General features: G+C 39.8%; 1 protein-coding gene across 1 annotated transcript in view; it reads right to left on the minus strand.

Moving 5' to 3' along the window:
* The window catches only part of parp8 (poly (ADP-ribose) polymerase family, member 8), a 59652-nt gene that overhangs the window by 24032 nt on the left and 15424 nt on the right, over nucleotides 1-20196 (minus strand). Inside the window, exons 8-11 of the mRNA XM_080003324.1 lie at nucleotides 4950-5010; nucleotides 4264-4354; nucleotides 4070-4136; nucleotides 1239-1367 (exon numbers count right to left, since the gene is read on the minus strand). Coding sequence (XP_079859450.1) covers nucleotides 1239-1367; nucleotides 4070-4136; nucleotides 4264-4354; nucleotides 4950-5010 — 348 coding nt within the window. The remainder of the gene's footprint in view (nucleotides 1-1238; nucleotides 1368-4069; nucleotides 4137-4263; nucleotides 4355-4949; nucleotides 5011-20196) is intronic.

Here is a 20196-nt window from a genome sequence, read left to right on the forward strand (position 1 = left end):
ATAAAACATAAACTACAAAGAATTTTGTTTGGTTACTCTAATAAAGCTTTTAAACATTCTTTTGTGTCACATTTCCATTATTTAGCTGATGTATAACTGCATATTATCTTAATTATTCAAAATATAAGATGACTAAAAATTTGAGCTGCCCCTGACTAAATGTTTACCTAGACAACTACTAGTCGTCAGTTCAAGCCATTAGTCGACTAATTGTCACACGTTTACTTAATAATTTCATTATTTATATGTCTTTTTGGGGCATTAGAAAATGGTTTGAGTTCCAGGACGAGAAAGAATGTGATAACTAACATTTTAGCATTGTGTTACATTACAAATAAATACAAAACCTAAAAATAACCAGTCATTAAATATTTCATTTACAAGCGCTCTGTGGTGCGCACGCATGAAGCAAGCCGCCTTTAATTAGACTGGTTAAACATAACATTGGTTAAACTTACTAGGCCCTATTATTATTTAATTAATGTACATATTTAGATTACACATCGACATAATTTGCACTGAAATGTGGCATACAGAAGACGGTTTTCCCAGTTTCGGCGCCACCTCATTACGGACCTCTTGTCGGGCGCATTTCCCAGGTCTGTGAATCCCTGTCTGTAAATCCCCACTGTAAAGCTGGCGGCTACAGAGCCCCTCCGCCCTGACCTCGGTGCTTCCCCGGGAACATAGACTTGCGGCGCCTTCCCAGCCCCTGAAGCACCGCCGCCGTTGGGGCATTTAAAATACGATTTGGTTATTGAAGAATGTGACTTGTTGTGAACGGTTTCAAATGGCTCTTATCATATACGCAATATATTTTTATAGTATATGCAATATTTTTTCAGACTTTTATCGTTTCATACAAGGGTCCAGCCCTATAGGTTTTATGGTTCATTTCGACAAGGCGTAGCTCCCGAATGGAGTTCTCTTTTTTCCTGTGGGTAACCGACCAATGAAAAACTTGGTCGACTAAGACTCTTCTCGTCGTTTGGTCCACTATTTGGGGGCAGCCCTACTAAAAATGGCATCCATATTTTCAGTTTCACCAACCAAAAGCTGATGCCTGGTTGCCAGCTTGGCAACCACTTTTATGAGTTAGTGTTGAGCCCTGTACTATATTTAGGTATTACTAGATTATTCCTTAACATAACTTTAGTTAAGATTATCTATTATTTTCAGTTTATTGAAATAGAAATGTTAATCTTGTCTATACCAGTGAAGTGTTGTGACTCTCTTACCTGCGAAGTGTTGAGAAGATGTGCAATGGAGATTTAACCTTTTTATCATTATGCTTTTTGCTGTGTGTGCAATTGAGTTTTTCTTTACTCTGGCACTTCCACTGCTGGATGACAAATGTTTGCATGATCCTGATGAACAAGGAAAAGAATGAGTTAATTATTTCCACACAGTGGACCACAGTACTCAGTTATTTCATTGGCTTTTGTGAACTCCGTCCCAGAGGAGTTCCATTGAAAATCTGAGGTGAGGTGGCAGAATAGCATAATTAATTGTTTTAGGTTAAAGGATAGGTTCACCACTTTTTAACACTGGCCTCATTTAAATGTTGGTTCTCATCATTTATAACCGTTCACAGCACAACCTTGCTGCAAGCTTTACTACTGAAAACTTACCATTCTACTGCAGAGTTCTAAATTCGAATTCTTCTTATAATGCAAAGTGAGAAGCTTCTAATGGGCCTTCATTCACAGGCATTCTAATGTGGCAAATGTTTAACGCTTAAAAATCATGTTGAATATCCTTTTAGAAAACAGGAAAATTGGATAATGGTCCCACATTTCTTAATTTGGCACTACTTTTTGCAATTGCTGTAGTGCATCCAAAGCATAACATTGGCTACAGTAGGTTGCCAGTAGGAAGTAGTTCCTGTTTCTAGTCTCTTAGGTTAGGAAAGATGTAGCCAAAAGAGGGGATTTGCTGTAAAAGAGTCAATAACTTTCTAATGGGGTACGTTTTCTTTCTGAACTAATTTTCTGATCTTTCTGATTTTTAGATCATTGGGATTCAACCTCGAGAGTGATTCAAGAGTGATTGACTCTTTTAAATTGATCCAGTATTGACAGAATAGCTTCACCTGACCGCTATAATAAAATGGGGTTATTATGGTCAAAGTCGACGAAAAGAGCACGTTCTTGGCACTAACAGGCTCAAACTGTTATATGTCTGAAAACGCTTCTTCTACGGACCTTCTTTGGCGACAGAACAATAACCTTACAGATTGTCACTCTATGAAAAAGGGGTGTCAAGTCCTTCCTTCATTATCAAATTTTTTTTGACTTATAGGGGTGTCACGATTGTCCAAATACACAATTTGATTTGACTTTCGATTTTAAGGTCATGATTCGATTTTCGATTTAAACATATTTTTTCAGCACTGATGGCTATGCCATTGTTTGACTATGACATTTTGATTTGAAAAGAAAAACATTTGTTTGTCAATCAGTAACTTTGAGTCCAGTCACATAAAATCATAAATAATGTTATTTTTTTGTAGTGGAATGAATATAAACAAAATATTTAATAAAATTTCATAGATACACTTGGGAGCCGTAGCCGTAACAGTAGAGGGACAAACTTTTCACTGCGACTGCAAGTGTGTGTCTCTTCTCTTCCACCCTCCACGTCTGTGTCCACTGTATGTATGTATGTATGTATGTATGTTCTTCTCTTATCCAAATGTTTTTCAAATTCTACTCATCATATTGCACCATGTTCCATTTAACATTATTATCTTATCTTTGATATCACAATCTAAATCATATCCATATGTTCACTACTCTTATGGAGCACGTACCGGTGCATTTTGGCATTTCTCACAAGCTGCCGGTACTCTGTTCTGCCCTCTCAAGTGGACAAATCAAGTGGACATCGTTTTCGGGCCAAATAGTTCTTGGGATCCCTGAGGGGAACTAGGAACTGGGAGGTCCCCCAAGAACTAAACACCTTCAGTTGTGCTGAAACCCAATGGGGTTTCAGCACAACTTCCAAGCCCCGTGTTGTATTAGTCCGTCAACTTTCATGTATTTCACCTTATCAGTGCACCAAAATGTGTTTCTGAACAAATTTGAGGATAGAAATAAGCTATCCAGTTGTTGAATCTTCACTCATATTAGATCTACAAGGTGTAATTTAAGACATGGGCTCGCACAGGGATTTTTTTGCTTCATTTATTTAATGTTGGAAAACAAAATTAATAAAATAAACACATTACACTACAATAAAAATAAAATGTTTTATTTGTTATTGGTTTTATTGCTAAATTGTTTTTTTTTTTTTTATTACCACGGAGTGTACGTGGGCTGATCCACGTAGATTGATGCGACTTGACCAGGGCGGACTGTCCTCAGTGCACCAGGGGCAAGGGACAGTTACATCTGGACCAATCCCCATGCATTTACATCACTTAAGGTTCCTCTTGTGCCAGTTAGTCCCTGCCCTGGAGTAAGAGCTAAAAGAGTTCCTTAAAACAGAGTTCTAGGGACTACAATCATGCTGCAGTGCGAACACAAAAAAAAGGGATGGTTCTTCCAAAAGTTCTTAGAACTATGAATATAGAAAAAACTATGGCATAAAATAAAATATACTATATTTTCCTGCGGTGCGAAAATGCCTATTGTAAAATATATCATATTTTATTGAATCAGAGCACATTATTAGGGAACAAGCTATATTAGGAACAACGCACAAGCTGAAAGCTCGGCTCGGCTGCGGCTTGGCTCCACCCCCCCCCCCCCGCGCCCATGCAGCTCAGCTGGAAAAACCTTGCTTCAGTGATACACTATGCAGCTTATTTTCAGATGACATTACTTTAGAGAACACATCACATTTATTTTGTCTTGATCACCCTCACCCACAAAAATGCGGAATGGATCGCGAACCTGCTTGTGATTTCAAAGTTTGAAATTGAAACGCTCATTTCGATCGATTTTTGATTTTGAATCGGAATCGTGACACCCCTGACTAATAATAATAACGCATCCAGTACTTTATTGAACAGAAGGCAAAGAGTGGAGTTCTATTAGGAATAGTTAAATTGGGCCTATTTTCTCACTTTTTAAGCTGATGTCCCAGTCCAAATCTGTCTTTCGTCGACACCTGGAAAACATCGACTGTCGGTACTGTGGGGTGGGGGGGACAGAAGAATAAAGAAGCAGGGTGAAATTGTAAGTAACACAGGCTGAAAAAAAAATACTGCTAATTTGTGTTGAAATGTGGAAAGTAAAAGCAAATGTTTTCCAAACTCACCAGTGCCATTTAGGTACTGCGTCAGTGAACAGTGAAGTCGCACTATAACAGGCTCTCTCCTGATCACATCCCATGCCAATGCAATCTCTTCCTAATGGGAGAGTTCAGAGTGAAAATGGCAGATATCATGAGAAATGAATAAAAATGAGCTGGGAAAAGGAAGGAACCCCCCAAAGCCATTAAAGGCTGAAATTTGATAATCATGTTGTCAAGTCGGCAGTCGAAACGCAATCATGACAATTCCTATGAAAGTCACCTTAATGGTGGTGCATAACATCAAGCAAGTGGATATGTGAATTAAAAGAGAATACCAGTAAACAAGACACTTTATTTCTATTTTCTTTTAATTAGGTTAACGTAATATGCTGGTTTTAAGTAGTATGCAATGTATGTTCTGTCTGCTCAGTTCAATTTGTCTCATGACTATCAGCTGTCGAGCGATTTGGGGGTTGGCAAGTGTATGCCTTGCGTCTGAACATTGCCATCAACAAAATGCTGACTCAACTGGAACACCCTACAGCACCAACGCAATGAGTTTCACAGCTGGTGCACAGCTGATAATCACCGTCTCGTCTGAATCCGGTTAAGATAGACAAAAGCGAAATTCCCAAAATATTAGTATTAGTATCCCTTAAACATCTTGGTCGGCCAATAATCAAATTCACCTCTATGGGTATTATACTCACATCTAGGAAGCTGACATCAATGTGCAGATCAATGTCCACATCATCAATTGCACCATATTCCCTGTAGAACAAAAGAAAAATAAAAAGAAAACATGAAAAGAAACATGGCGTGTCATTTGAGGTGAACCATCCTAAAATTACAGCTTGTAATTTAGGGAGAGGTATCGTGGTTGCTGACAAAAGTTTTTTTTTTCCTGGACAACATAGACTGGCAATGCTCGGAGCAAAAACTGGAAACAATGATTCCAGATGTTTCTATTGTTGCAGTAAATGATGCATATATGTGAACTTATTTTGCCTCAAAACAATTTGCACTTAAAGGATAGTTCCCATCATTTTGAACTGTGAATGACTCTTTTGCACCAACGCAAATCAGCTCTTTAGGTTATATGGACACTAACATAAAAATAGAAACAGGAATTTGCACTGCTTCCACCTGGCAACCAATTGGGCGTGGCGATTGCGAACGCTGGGGACGTGGATACTGACAGACTGTGGGAACGAGACTAAGACTGAGAAAGGGTGATGTGCGATGAGATGCTTGATGCTGAAACACCGCAGTTTTGTACAATACATATATATATATATATATATATATATATATATATATATATATATATATATATATATATATCCCTTTTTCCATACATATTTAAGTTTCCCATTTTCAAAACAGAGTTTCAATTGTTTTTTTTTTGTTTTGCATTTTTTAATGAGGAAATTGGAAAGCAGTTCAAGAATAGTGAGAAGCTGCAGCAGAGTGGTAAGTATCAATAGTAAAGCATTCAGCCAGATTGTGCTATCAACAGCTTTAATGATGGAAACCAATATTTTAATGTTGTCTGGTTTGAAAAAAAAAAAGCAAACCTAGCCCTTCAGTTGGTATCCTTTGGTAAGCAACACACATAAATATACAGTATTTACAATATGATATAAAAATCATATCATATCATATTGTAGATAGAAAATGTCTCTGTAGCCAATTATGAACAACACACGCTGACAAACTTGGTTGTTTTGTTTCGTTCAATAATTTTTATTTATTTATTTTTTATTATTATTATTATTATTATTATTATTATTACTATTATTTTTTTATTATTATTATTATTTTTTATTATTATTATTTTTTTTTTATTATTCCCCCTCTGGAGGAATCCAGCAGGGGAATAATAATCCTCTGCATTTTACCCATCCTATACCTAGGAGCAGTGGGCAGCCGCAGTACAGTACCCGGGGACCAACTCCAGCTCTTTGCAAGAGCCTTGGTCAGGGGCACCGGCAGGAGTATTAATTCCTAACACACATGTATTTTGTTTGGAAAAGGAGTAAAGTTAATACATCTGCAAAATATAGAAACACAATGTAATTTATTTGTTTTATTTGTAGAAACGGGAAACAGGCATGCGAATGGACAGCCTCCGTTACGCATTTACGCCAGTGTACACTTGCCTGTTTTACAAATTATCAGTCTTAAATACATATAAAACTTACAATTATTGTGGGACAGTAGTTATTTAGATTGAAAGTTTTTAATGCAAATGTAAAACTGTAGCATTTAGCACCAGCAAGCCCCCCATTTGCGCCGATTGGGATTGGAATAAAATGGAAATTGTGAGAGGGGGGATTGGACAGCCATTATGCGCAACCACCCTGGGTAGACCTCAATGGGATACATTTGCTAGTGTAACGGGTCTCTATAGCTGCTTTCACACATGATCTGATTACCGACACCTGACCTGATTATCCGGACATTGTCTAGAGTTGCCCTTTCACACATGTAGCACACAACTGGAGATTGTCCGTGTCAGAAGCATTTACACCATCTGGAAATACTCAGTTTGGTTTAGATGAGGGGCAGAGCCTGGTTAGAGCGTGCAGGAGGCAGGGCGTGACGCAATGATGCTGTGCAGTTTTAGCATGCCCATGATGGTGGACGAGGCTACCGACTTAATTTATTTGTATGTATGTATGTATGTATGTATGTATCCACAATATAAGCAAAAGGACTATAAAGGAAAGCAGAACGGAGTGTGAAGCAGCTAGGCTCTATGCATGAAGATTCCCACGAAGGTGAATAATTGGCACATGAGAGAGACAACATGCGACACGCCCACTCGCTCGCTGTGAATGCTCCAGACAATCACCTGCTCTGTTCACACATACCTCTCAATCAGACATTACACAGACATTGTACTAGGGTGCTGGCTGGGTAAAGTCCGGGAAATGTCTGGTCCAACTAATATGGTAATTTGTGTTTACACATACAGCTCCTCTGGGTAATGTCTGGATAATTTCAGGGTTGCAGTGCATGTGTGAAAGCAGCTTATGTCTCTGTGTGGGTCTCTGTGTGTGTGCCCCGCCCCTTGGCCCTCCTGTGCGCACTAGGGGTGCAACGGATCACAAAACTCACGGTTCGGATCGTATCACAGTTTTGAGTCACTTTTCGGATCAGCAAAAGAAAAAAAGAAGGGAGACAAATATAAGTTTGCTTTCCAACTATTTTGTAAAACAAATAAAGAAAGGAACTTTTGCACATGGTCATAAATGAAAAAACATACAAAATGTCCATGGTTTAAATAAAATCTTAAAATACATCAAATATTCAGTACTCAATTAAACTGCAATAAACTGCAATATGAGGCATGTATGATACCTTCATCCTTTACACATGGTAGTGAATGAAATATATGATTAGATCCACCCCCAGTAACTGAATTCCATTAAGAAACCGGTATCGTGTTCAATTTCTCACATTTATAACAAACTACATTTTATGAAAATCGGTTCAGAATTAAAGAAGTTACAGTGAACTTTGTAGTGAAGTCTGCATCTCTCAATACACATACAGTATTTGTTTACTAACGTCTCTTGACCGCTCCAATATAGCGGACGTGCAGACTCGCAGACGCATGGCGGCGACATAGCAGATCATTCACAACACTGAAGTTAGCTTTCGATTCGCAGCTTCCGATTCAGCAGTTAAGGGGAAAGTCAAGGGAAACATAACACTGAAGTTGGCTTCCAATTCGCAGCTTCTGATTCAACTTCACGCTGAAGTGAGCAGCTGATTCACAGATTAACAGATTCTGTTTTCATGGTGCATTCAAATTCCTCTGAATTTTTGGACTTTTTTGTACACACAGACCACCTAAAACGATGTCTTGATCTATACTTAATATTTTCACAAATCAGAAACTGTGTTAGGAATGCAATAGGGGCTCTTTTTATAAGCTAGTCCAGGTTCGACAGCTATATGTACAGCAGTTTTTAAAATATACCTGATTTTATGTGGCCAGTGTGGAAAAATATACAATAAAATCCACCTAGTTCCTGTTTTCACAAATACAATAATACTTTCACAAATCAGAAACTGTGTTAGAAATGCAAAATGGACTTCTTATTATGATCTAGTCCCGGTTTGACAACTATAAGTACAGTCGTTTTTGAAATATACCTGGTTTTATGTAGCCAGTGTGGAAAATATACAGTAAAATCCACCTTGTTCTTGTTTTCACGAATAGAACAATATTTTCACAAATCAGAAATGGTGTTATAAATGCAATATTGGCTTCTTATTATAATCTAGTTCAGGTTTCGTAACTATAAGTACAGTAGTTTGACTAATATAAGTAAAGATCTAGACATGATTTTAGGTGGTCTATGTGTACATAACAAATTTTAAAAATTCTGAGGAATTTGAATGCACGATGCTGTGAATCAGCTGCTCACTTCAGCGTTAGGTTAAATCTGAAGCTGCGAATAAGAAGCTAACTTCAGCGGTAGGTTTCCCTTGATTGCCGAATCAGAAGCTGCGAATCAGGAGCTATCTTCAGCGTTGTAGCTTATTATCGACATGTCTTAAAGTAGCAGCAACATAGCGCAATGTACCATAACGCATTAATTGCACAGCACGCATCTGTCTTGTCTATCTTTTTTCACTGCAACTCTTCATCGAGATTAATGGAATTATTCCTTTGAAAAGTAACAGCGGCAGTAAAACTGTATTTCACTATGATGGTTAAATTTTGCAATTGATCCGCGGTTCACATGCAAGCCGTACCGCAGGGGGCGACCTGTACTGATTACGGATCAACTATGTTCCATTACACCACTAGTGGGCACGGAGGGAGGCACCGCGGTTCCTTTTTCTTCCACCACGCAGTTACCACCAGCTCTCTGCAGATGCTTATAACTTCACTCTAACTGAGTGTGGCTAATGGAGCCGGTGTTTGTGGGTTGGATATTTTTTGCAATGTGGCTCATTTGCATAGAAAGGGCCAATTTTGCACCAAAAATGCATAATACCTCATTTGTGGCAGCGCACTTTCACCGTTTGTGAGTGCTTTGTGAATTTCAGGCTTTATTTTTCAGTCTTCTGCGCCAGTTTAGCAACCACAAAAGCTGTGCAATATTTTTGTGAATTTGCCCCTGAGATTTTTCTAGTCGAGCATTCGTTTTCTTTTCTTTTTCTCAGTCAGTGTGCATTACAATAACAGATAAAACAGATAGAAGCTTATAAAAATGCACAAGGATAACATTTAAATGAGGAATTGTAAATAAGGGGAATCATAAATCTATTTTTATATGTGTGAAACAATAGCTTCCCGCTCCCGGAGAGCCGTGTCCCGTTCCTCCGTGCCCCCTCCATTACTCCATATATACAGTATATATATATATATATATATATATATATATATGTATACACACACACCCACACACACATATATATATATATAAATTATTTTTATTTTATTTATTTTTTTAACGGTGATGACGGTAATGAGCTCAACCCCGTGGTGACCATGATATTTGCGGTCATGGGGTTATCATCACAGCCCTAAATGAACCACAACAATAAGTACAGTGGCCATATCGAAAGAGGTGGGGTGGAAGGGGACTTTTGTTGTGTTGTAGATCAGTCCGCCCCTGAGGGAGTGGTCACTCTGAACGATACACTGGAATGTAAAACATTAGCATATTCAAGGGATTTTGATATCGCTTGCTTTTGGAGAAAATTTGTTATTTCCCAGGACAGCGATTTGATTTTTGCCTGCAACTTTCCCCTGGAACTAGGAGCCTTTGGAGGAACTCAGTGTGTTTCCACCACGGGGACCAGGGTCTAAACTAAGTTCCAGGGACAAAGTCCCCAGAACCAAAAGATCCCTGCTTGGAGGGTAGTACTTATAAAAAGTCCAGGAACTTTGGGGTTTGGGCTTGCAGCGCTAAACATTTCTGATTGGTCAGGTACTGGCAGCATTTTATTTCAGCCACACAAGACACAAACCGACTGTATGTGATTTGTTTTTTGTCTGAGAGAGTGTCCCTGTTTGGCACGGCGTTTTCTTTTTATTCAAAAAGGAAATTGAGTAAAATAAAATACATCTAAAATTAGGCATGGGCAATCGTGCAAAATTCCAAATGCCGATTGCTGGGAGGGGGTATCTGATGTTACGGGGGGGAGGGCCTGCGCGCGGGGGGTGGTTCACACGCGCATAGAAGGTACTGTAATGTGGAAAATGTGGTCTCCCCGTTAAAGAAGTGCAGGATTCATTATTTACAAGTAAAGTATTTAATTTATTATATACACAAAACATCCAGTTTTTATGAAATTACGTCCCATAGTAACAAAAAGCAACGGGGAGACGTGCGTCCTGACAGTGGGGACACAGGTTTCTTTGGAACGGAACAGAGCGGGACATCCCTTAACTCAGTTGTGTTTGTGAAAATTTTGTTTCATACATGTAGGTATAAAAAAAAATAAACAGATCTGAAATAAAAACAAAAGTACTAGAGTCGGCACGCACCTCTATTTGGAGAAGAAAAAAAAAAACTACACTCCAATTCTCTGAGTTAGGTGTGTCATTTTCCATACAAGTGAGAAACTAAGGAAACAAAATAAATTGAAATCTTTCTCTATGAGAATATATTATACAGTATATTGCTTTATTATAATCACAGGATTTGCATATAGATCGGCAGGAACGTGCAAGGGGGTGGGAGAGGGGTGCCCGAGCACCTGCCCCCTGGACCCAATGGTGCCATGGGGCAGGTGTGAAGGGGTATTTAAGCATGAATGGGTATCGAGGTAGGGGATTGTCTGGGCGACAAACTGTATATTCATGAGGAACACCTCATGAACCTTGCACCTCGGCGCACGTGCGATGTGCTGCTATGTTTTCCCAGAGCGGCAAAATGCCTAGAACTGGAGCTGGGGTCCATGTGCCTTTACATTTTTTTGAGCACCTGCCCCTCACAACGTCTCTGTGCGGGACTGTAGAGTGAGTAAGTGAAATCCAATCACCAGTGGTTACTCGACAGCTATATGTATTTGGATGTAGCCACAATATAAACAAAAGAGTGGAAAGGAATATAAAGAAAACCGGAAAGGAGTACGAAGCAGCTACGGTTGGTGCACAAAAGATCCGCACAAAGGTAAATGATCCTTCTTCACCCTCGGTGAGTGGGCGCGTTGATGACGGCACCAGTCATACGACTGGTGCCGTCACGCCGTCACGCAACACGCTCGCTAGCTGTGCAGAATAAACAGAGCTCACAGCATACACACAAATCTCACAACATAGAGAAAACACACACACACACACACACACACACACACACACACACACACACACACACACACACACACACACACACACACACAGAAGTCAGTCAAAGACTGTAGTGAGTAGCAAGGTTTTTAACCTGCTTTTAAAAGTGTTCAGTGTGAGGGCCTCTCTCAGGCCCTGAGGCAGGGTGTTCCATTTACTTGGGGCATAGATACAGTAGGCCCTGCTTTAGAGTTGGTACAAGGGATAGTTAAAAGACCACTGTCTGTGGACCTGAGAGTTATGCTGGTTCGTGTATAATTAGCATTTCTTTTATATACTGAGGTGCAAGGCCGTTTATAGGTTTATATACAAATTGCAGAATCTTAAAATCAATTCTAGTTTTAACAGGGAGCCAATATAGAGATCTAAGAACAGATGTGATGTGTTCAAACGTTTTTGTCCCAGTGAGAACGCGTGCAGTGGAGCAATTGTAGCCACTGCACAGCTGATTTCGGGAAGCTGGTGAATAGGCCATTACAGTAGTGGAATCTACTTGTTATGAATGCATGGATTAATTTTTCAGGGTCTGCTTTTGACAGGAAGCCTCATAATTTTGAAATGTTTTTTAGATGGGAGAAGGCTGATTTTGTGATGTGATTGATATGGCTCTTAAAATTTAGATTGCCGTCTATGATTACACCAAGATTTCTGGCTTCATTCTTGCTCTCCAGAGACAGAGAACTATGATGAGCTGCAATTTTCTGTCTCTGAGCCTTTGCACCAAGATGTGTATTTCTGTTTTATCTTTGTTCAGTTGTAAAAAGTTCTGTGACATCCATGCATTAATATCATTAATACACTGAGTGAGGGAGTGTATGGGGAGTAGGTCATCAGGAGATAGGGATATGTACAGTTGTGAATAATCTGCATAGTTATGGTAATTCATTTTCTGTTTCTTTATATTTTGTGTACGTGGGAGCATATAGAGGTTAAACAATAATGGGCCCAGAATCGAACCTTGGGGCACTCCACATATAATATTCACCTTGTTCGACACTAATTCTCCAATGGACACAAAGAACTGCCTATCCTGTAGGTAGGTTCTGAACCGGTTTAAAACCGGGCCAGATAGGCCAACCCATTTTTTGTAATCTCACTAATTAAATCTGATGGTAAACAGTGTCAAAGGCAGCACTAAGATCCAGGAGCAGAAGAACAGATCATTTTTTAGAATCAGTGTTTATGTGCAGATCGTTCACAACTTTAATAAGCGCTGTTTCTGTGCTATGGTGAGGTCGAAAACCAAATTGATAAGTGTCTAAAAGGCTGTTTGATGTTAGACAGTTGTTAAGCTGAAGGTAAACTGTTTTTTCAAGTATTTTGCTGAGGGCAGGTTGGAAATGGGCCTGTAGTTGGCAATAACTGTTGCATCGAGATTGCTCTTCTTCAGGAGTGGTTTAATGACAGCTGACTTAAATGCTGCAGAAAATATACCTGATTGAAGAGAGCTGTTTAAAATGTATAATACCTCATGTGCTAGGCATTTACAACAGTTTTAAAAAATGTGGTAGCAGCAGGTGGAGGACCTGAGTTACCAACAATATTGTCCAGTTTTTTTTATGTCGAAGGGGACGAAGTGAGACATGGCAACAGTCATATTACTGGAGAACTGGAGGGTAGGTTCATTTCTGGATGTTGAGGCACTAATATTTTATATGACAGCTATAATTTTGTTACTGAAGAATGGAGCAAACGCTTCACATTTTTCAGTGGAGAGCATCTCTGATAGGGTTGTAGATGGTGGATTAATAAGTCCATCAACAGTGGAAAAAAGCACTTTACTATTGTTGAGATTTTCATTAGTGATTTTTGAGAAGAAAGACTGTCCAGCCTGTTTCATTTCTATGTTGTATTGATTCTTGAAGGATACAAAGATTCTTGAGTCTATCCTTGTAAATTTCATGATGAACCTGAAGTTTTGTCTTTCTCCATTTTCGTTCTGCCTGGCGACACTCTCTCTTAAGCTGCCTAACAACCGCTCCATTTCTCCAGTGGGCTTTTTCTTTTTCTATGTTTTTAGTTTTAACAGGTGTAATGTTATCAATGATATTTTGTATTTCTAAGTTGAAGTTGTTCACAGGATCCTCAGTTGATGATGCCATGAACAGCGGTAACTCATTTACAATTCTCTTAAAGGTTTCAATGATATTACTGTCAATGACACATTTTATAATTGTTTGGGTACCCCTGTGTTGTATAGGAAGAGCAGACACGTCAAATAATATGCAACAGTGAACTGAAATAGCAACATCCATGACACAGAGTACGGTGATATTAAGTCCTTGTGATATGACTAAGTCTAGAGTATGCCCCTTATTGTGGGTGGGTCCAGAAACATCCTGAGTGAGGTCAAATGCCTCCAATAGGCTAATGAAGTGTTGAGCATCTGGGTCTATTTGATTGTCAACATGAATATTAAAATCACCTGAGATAATTACACAATCATAATCAGTGGAGACCTTGGACAGTAGCTCAGAGAATTCAGCAAGAAACCCACATTTAGATTTTGGTGGCTGATAGACAGTGATGATTAAAATCTGGGCACTGCAGTACATTGATATAGCAATGTGTTCTAAAGACGTGAATTCTCAGAGGAAGATTTCCTTGCAGGTATACATAGATATCAGAGAAGACAACAGCTATTCCACCGTCTCTCTTATCAGCTCTAGTGATTTGGATGGATTTGAAATTAGAAGGTGTTCTGGCACAGTTGCACTCAATGAGTGCAACTGTGCCATTTCTGTCCAGCCAGGTCTCAATCAGTCGAGAGAAATCCAGGTTTTGGGTACTAGAGTTATTAGTTAGTGACCTGATGATTAATGGAGCCATTTTTATTGTTCTGGGTGCATGGCTTTGCAGGGGAATGATAGTTGGAGTCCGAACCGGTAGTAAATTGTTTAGATACATGTATGTTACAGGGAAATTACGTGATTTCGGTCTATGGTTGATAATTACAGGAATTTGTAAAATAGAGTGACAGTCATTAATGTCAGGAGAGTGGATCGGACTCACCAAACATCAGTAGTGAACAGAGGATTTTAACGTAATTTCCATGGAGGAGACGTGATCCGTGAAAGTTTGGATGTACACCATCATGTCTGAAGACGTTTGGATGGTTTCAGAAGGTGCCAAATAAATTAATGTATGGGAAACACTGTACTATCAGAATGCAAAAGCATGGCAGATTATACCGGTGCAACTGGATGACAGCAGTAGGACACCAAAGGGACTGCCTATTCATTTCAAGTGCTCATTGAAAGTTGCTCTTTCCCGCGCATATGTGACACACTGCAGCAAAACCCGCAATATTGCGCATTTCTAAAATCACCAGGAGCAGCCAAATAAATCGAAAAAAACTTTCATTTTTACAATTTCATTTTCCTTTGTGGTTTTTTTTTAACTCTCAACGTATTTTCAAAACCGAGTTTGATTAATAAATAGTAGAAAAATGTTAAACCGTGGAGTTAAATATTCCCGCTAGATTACATGGGGAAACGCAGTTCACTTAACAAGACGTTGAACAGCGCTGAATAACACTGAATGATCGTTTCTTTTAAAGAAAATGCTCCAGGTGAAGATCATTCATCCATATTCCACGTGATGTGAAGTCACAATTCAAAACCATTTTGATAGAGTTCAACCTTTAAAAATCTTACTACTTTAGCTCACTACGACGCTGAGAATGACAGCGACGCTGAATCTGATATTATGCCGGACTTAGAGAAGTACAGCGGATTCAAACAGCGGATTTCAACCTGAATGTGACAATGAGTGCCTTATGTATGATGTATGCCTTATAGTGACAAAGTATTTTCCAGGTTAAGGCCAAAATCGCCTAAATTTGTAAATTTTTAGAAGAAGAAAGAAGAAACAGTCTTTATTCATCACACAACACACTATAACACATGCTTGCACACACACACACATGCCGTGCTTTGATGGTGGCCGGTGAAATGGATTCTCTGCTTTTGACCCATCCTGGCTTGTCCTTCCTCCGGGGGCACAGCCAGGAGCAGTGGGCAGCGTACGTGGACGCGCCCGGGGACCAGGTGATAAGTGTCCATCGCTGGTCAGACAATGATGGGTGCATGTTTTTGGTGGGGGTCCTTACTGACGTGAGGTGGAGGAAACCCCATGTGAGCACGGGGAGAACATGCAAACTCCACACAGAAAGGCTCCTATTTGGGAGATAACCCGCCGGAGCACGGTGCCAACAGGCGGGAATCGAACCCAGGACCTTCTTGCTGTGAGGCAGCAGTGCAATGCACTGCGCCACCGTGCCACAAAAAAGACAAATAATATAAACAGTAGTTTTTACAATTGTGTTGATTTCAAGGTAGCATCATATTAGTTTAAGAGAGCTGTGTTTTCTATGGGGTATATATGGGCTAAAAGTGCTTTTTTTTGGTCAAGATGCAGTACCAAAGTTGGCCACCATACAAAGCAAAACAAGCCCTGCTTCCAATTGTGTGGACTTGTGCTTAAACCAGATATGAAAGTAGAAGAATTTGGTGTGAAACTGATTGTTTACTTTGGTCACTGGGCCTACTTTTGCTAACAACCCGCATCTGCTCAGGCTTCATAGCGTTTCCTCTTGTGTTTTAGAAGCAATTAACATCCGTCAGTGCAAATGGGCCTTAACTCAAGTTGATGGGTGTAGCATTTTTTTGTAGTCAAAAGTTGCGTACACACACACTACACACACACTATGAGTACATGCATATACATATATTTTAAAACTGTACTGTATATTTGTGCATATTTATATTTATTCTTGTACAGTTCACTCATCTGTACATACTGTACATGTCCCTTGTACATCAGGAGAGGAGCATTCATCAGATATATTTTTTTAATTTGTACATTAAGAAACTGCAGTTTTCAAGCACAAGGACTATATTCTTTGGATTTCTGTATATATTCTTGGAATATTGTGTGTGTGACACACACATATACTGTACATACATATACAAATATAGATATACATATACAGGTACTCCTCACGACAAGTTCTGTTCCTAGGACCAGGTGGTTAAGCGAATTGGTCAATGAGTGAGGACCCGTGTTATTTCACGGTCAGGGGGCGTGGTGATTGTGAACTGCTGGAACGAGACTGAGACTGAGAACGATGATGCGTGATGAGATGCTTGACGCTGAGACGCCGCACACCTAGCACACACGCGCTGTATTGTACGCAGAGCACAATACAGACTGGTTGGAGAGCCGGTCGTAAGTCTGAACGGTTGTTAAACAGATAGGTCATCAAGTGAGGAGTACCTGTATTTATATATACACACACATAGCACACACACACACACGTGTATATATATACACACACACACACACACACACACACACACACACACACACACACACACACACACACACACACACACACACACACACACACACACACAAGTTTTTTGGTGTTATTCTCAGGGAAGAACCTGGGGTTGTTGCTTGGTCCTTTTTTTTAATACATTTTTTCCATGACCCACCTCACAGGATGAACAAAATAGAGGGATACATGGATAACGTGACATGTAATTTAATTCCAATTGAAAATGAATAAAACCAGTACAACAAAATGTCTGTTCTTTAAAGCCCCAGAGTATGTAGCTCTCCAATTAAATGACTGCTCTTTCAGCTCTGAAAACTACAGTAAATGAAACGACTGCTCTTCAAGCACTGAAAATGAAATGTAGCCTACAAATGACTGCTTTTCACACACTGAAACCCAAATGAAATGATAGCATTTTAAGCACTGACAACAAGTTACTGCTATTTAAAAGCACTAAAAGTTCTGTTATCCTACGAATGCATAATCATCATCATCATCACTCCCCTCCTGACTGTCTTCCTCTATTTCAAAAACAGTAGAAGATGCAGATGTACTAGGCCTGTTCCTTTTTCCCTGGTTCAGTCTGCGACTAGCTGTTTGCATCCACAAGTCAACAGCTGGCTTTGGGTCAAAGGTCTCTGTTGTGAACTTAGACAACAGGATGTGCATTAGAGATGAGAGGCGAGTCTGACAGGCAGGATCTGTACTTCTTTTTTATTATATTGAGATGTGAAGATCCCCTCTCACATGCAGCACTGCTCAAGGGCAATGTAAGGGACAACAGTAGGACTTTCTGAATGTTGGAGAAACTGCCTGGATTGCTTGTCTTCACTACATTGACCAGGTCGTGCACAGAGGAGGCTGCCAAACGTTTTACAGTTTGCTTTAAACGCATCCACTCTCTTAAAGTGGAGGCTCTGTCAACAGACATGCTGGCTTCATATTTCTCAAGGATGTTAGTAAATGTTGTGTTGCTAAAACTGTGGAGGTCTTTCATTTCAAGAGGCCAAGCTGTAGGATCAAAAATCAAAAAGTGATCACATGAGTTGAGGGATCCATATCTGCTTTCAAACTCATGAATTAGAGCTCTCAACACAACAATCTTTTCCCTGTCAGCATCAGCTGACAGGGACACAGTCTCCTTCCTGTACTTGCCCTCACTGTCCATCAGTAGTGTCAACTGTCCAATAGCAACCATGAGCTCATCTTTGCATTCACCAATAGTAGGATTCTCTTGCTGAAACCTGAGGGAGGTGAACTGTAAAATGTTCCCAATATCAAGCATGTTGGTTAGGAAACAATGAAAATGCTCTGTGCAGATATGTTTTAGGCTACTGTCATCACTTGTTGCCACTTGAATCTGAATGGCTGGTAACATTCTCCATATTTTAAACAGTCTCCTGTCTCCATGCAAGACCATCTGATGTTGTGAAACTTTCCTAGTTTGACAAAAGCAATGCCTTTCTCCTCACAGATCTTCCTCAGTTGTGCAATTCGTTTTGCACCCCCTTTTTGTAAGTAAAAGCATAGCAACTTTATGATGGATTGATTAAATGACTCACAGTATTGGACCGTGCTATCAGCTGACTTGGCGCAGTTCTCCAGAAGCGGGCAGTAAACAGAATATGCACAAGGGAATCCCCGATGTCCACCATCTGACGAAATTTGGGAAGGACTCCGCTGTAAATTCCAACGTTGACAGCGGCTCCGTCAGTGCATAATTAGACCAATTTCGTCTTCCACTCCGCTAAACTACAAGCATGGAACAGTTGCACAAGTCTGTCCACTATGTCCTGTGCTGTTCGACTGGCCCCAGGATTAATTAATCCAAGGAAATCTGAACTGAATTCTCCGTTGCTGGACACAGAAACAATGTACACAATTTCCTGCTCTGTTTTTGTTATATCTTCGGATCCATTAAAGAGCACACACCAAAATTCAGCTGCTTTCAGTTTTTCACTCAATTCTGAACTTATGGTCTGTGCGATGCTCTGCATGATACGCCCCCCCCCATGAATGATAAGTGGTCCCAACGTTAATTCCAAGCCTTCTTGAAAAGCGGAATATCCTCTTCATATGAACACATAGGACGTGCATGTTTCGCTTTGTGAAAGGCCAACAGAAAAACGTTACACAGTGCTTGATGCTGGTCTTCATTCAGTTTGTCTTGCCATCTTTCGAGCGGGCCACTCGGTCTCTGGCCCTGGCTGTGCCTGTTATCAATCACTTGCACTACTTTCTGGTGCTCTCTGCTATTCGCATGCTTATCAAAAGCTGGATGATTGAAGATTTTAGTCCCTTTATAAAAGGCGCTGTTTTTATCCGCCAGAGTGGGATTTTCATGGCATAGTTTGCACCACATCTCGATGCGGGCGTCATTCATTTGAAGTCAACCAACCTCCTGCAGCCACTTTTCCGAGAACACACACATTTTTTGCGGTTCAGGTTTGTTATTCAGTCTGGCGTTTCTTTGGAGGTGGAGGAACACCGAAGTAATAGCTTAATGGAGCTTGCTTCTCGGACATTTTGATGAATGGAGAATGTCCTAAAAGCAGTGGCTTATACTCTGCACTATCTGTACCAAAATGTACACAAATGCGCGTTACAACATCTGATCTGGCGTGCATTGTTTATTTTGATAGCGCATGCGCACCTGTGCACAACTTATGTGCACCCCTGTATGTATGTATGTATGTATGTATATATATATATATATATATATATACATATACATACACACACACACACACACACACACACACACACACATACATACATGCACGCACACACACACACACACATACACATACACATACAAATACACATACACACACACACACACACACACACACACACACACACACACACACACACACACACACACACACACACACACACACACACACACATCAGCATTTCTAAGTGCAATAACACACTGGCTACACTGACTACAATACCTTTTAACCAATTGCGTAACAAATGTTTAAATATGAAAGATTTCAATTGGGGAGAGAATACTGTGGATTTGGTTGCTGGCTAGGGTTGATAATAAAGGTTGATAATAAAAAATGGTATCTATTGTCTGGTACAACGGACCTAACTAAGCAATTTGCATTACAGCAGGTAACATACAGTAGTTGGTAGTGTCTCAGCAATTGCTTTCATCTGTGACTCCAACAAAGTTTTACGCCTTTTTGAAAGATGATAAGTAATCACGATAACTTACATATCATTTTGATTAATGTAATTTAGTTAGAAGGTAATGTCAATTCCTAAAGTGGATTTGCATTCATGT

The sequence above is a fragment of the Zeus faber genome, assembly GCF_960531495.2.
Source record: "Zeus faber genome assembly, chromosome: 7".
Classification (NCBI taxonomy): domain Eukaryota; kingdom Metazoa; phylum Chordata; class Actinopteri; order Zeiformes; family Zeidae; genus Zeus; species Zeus faber.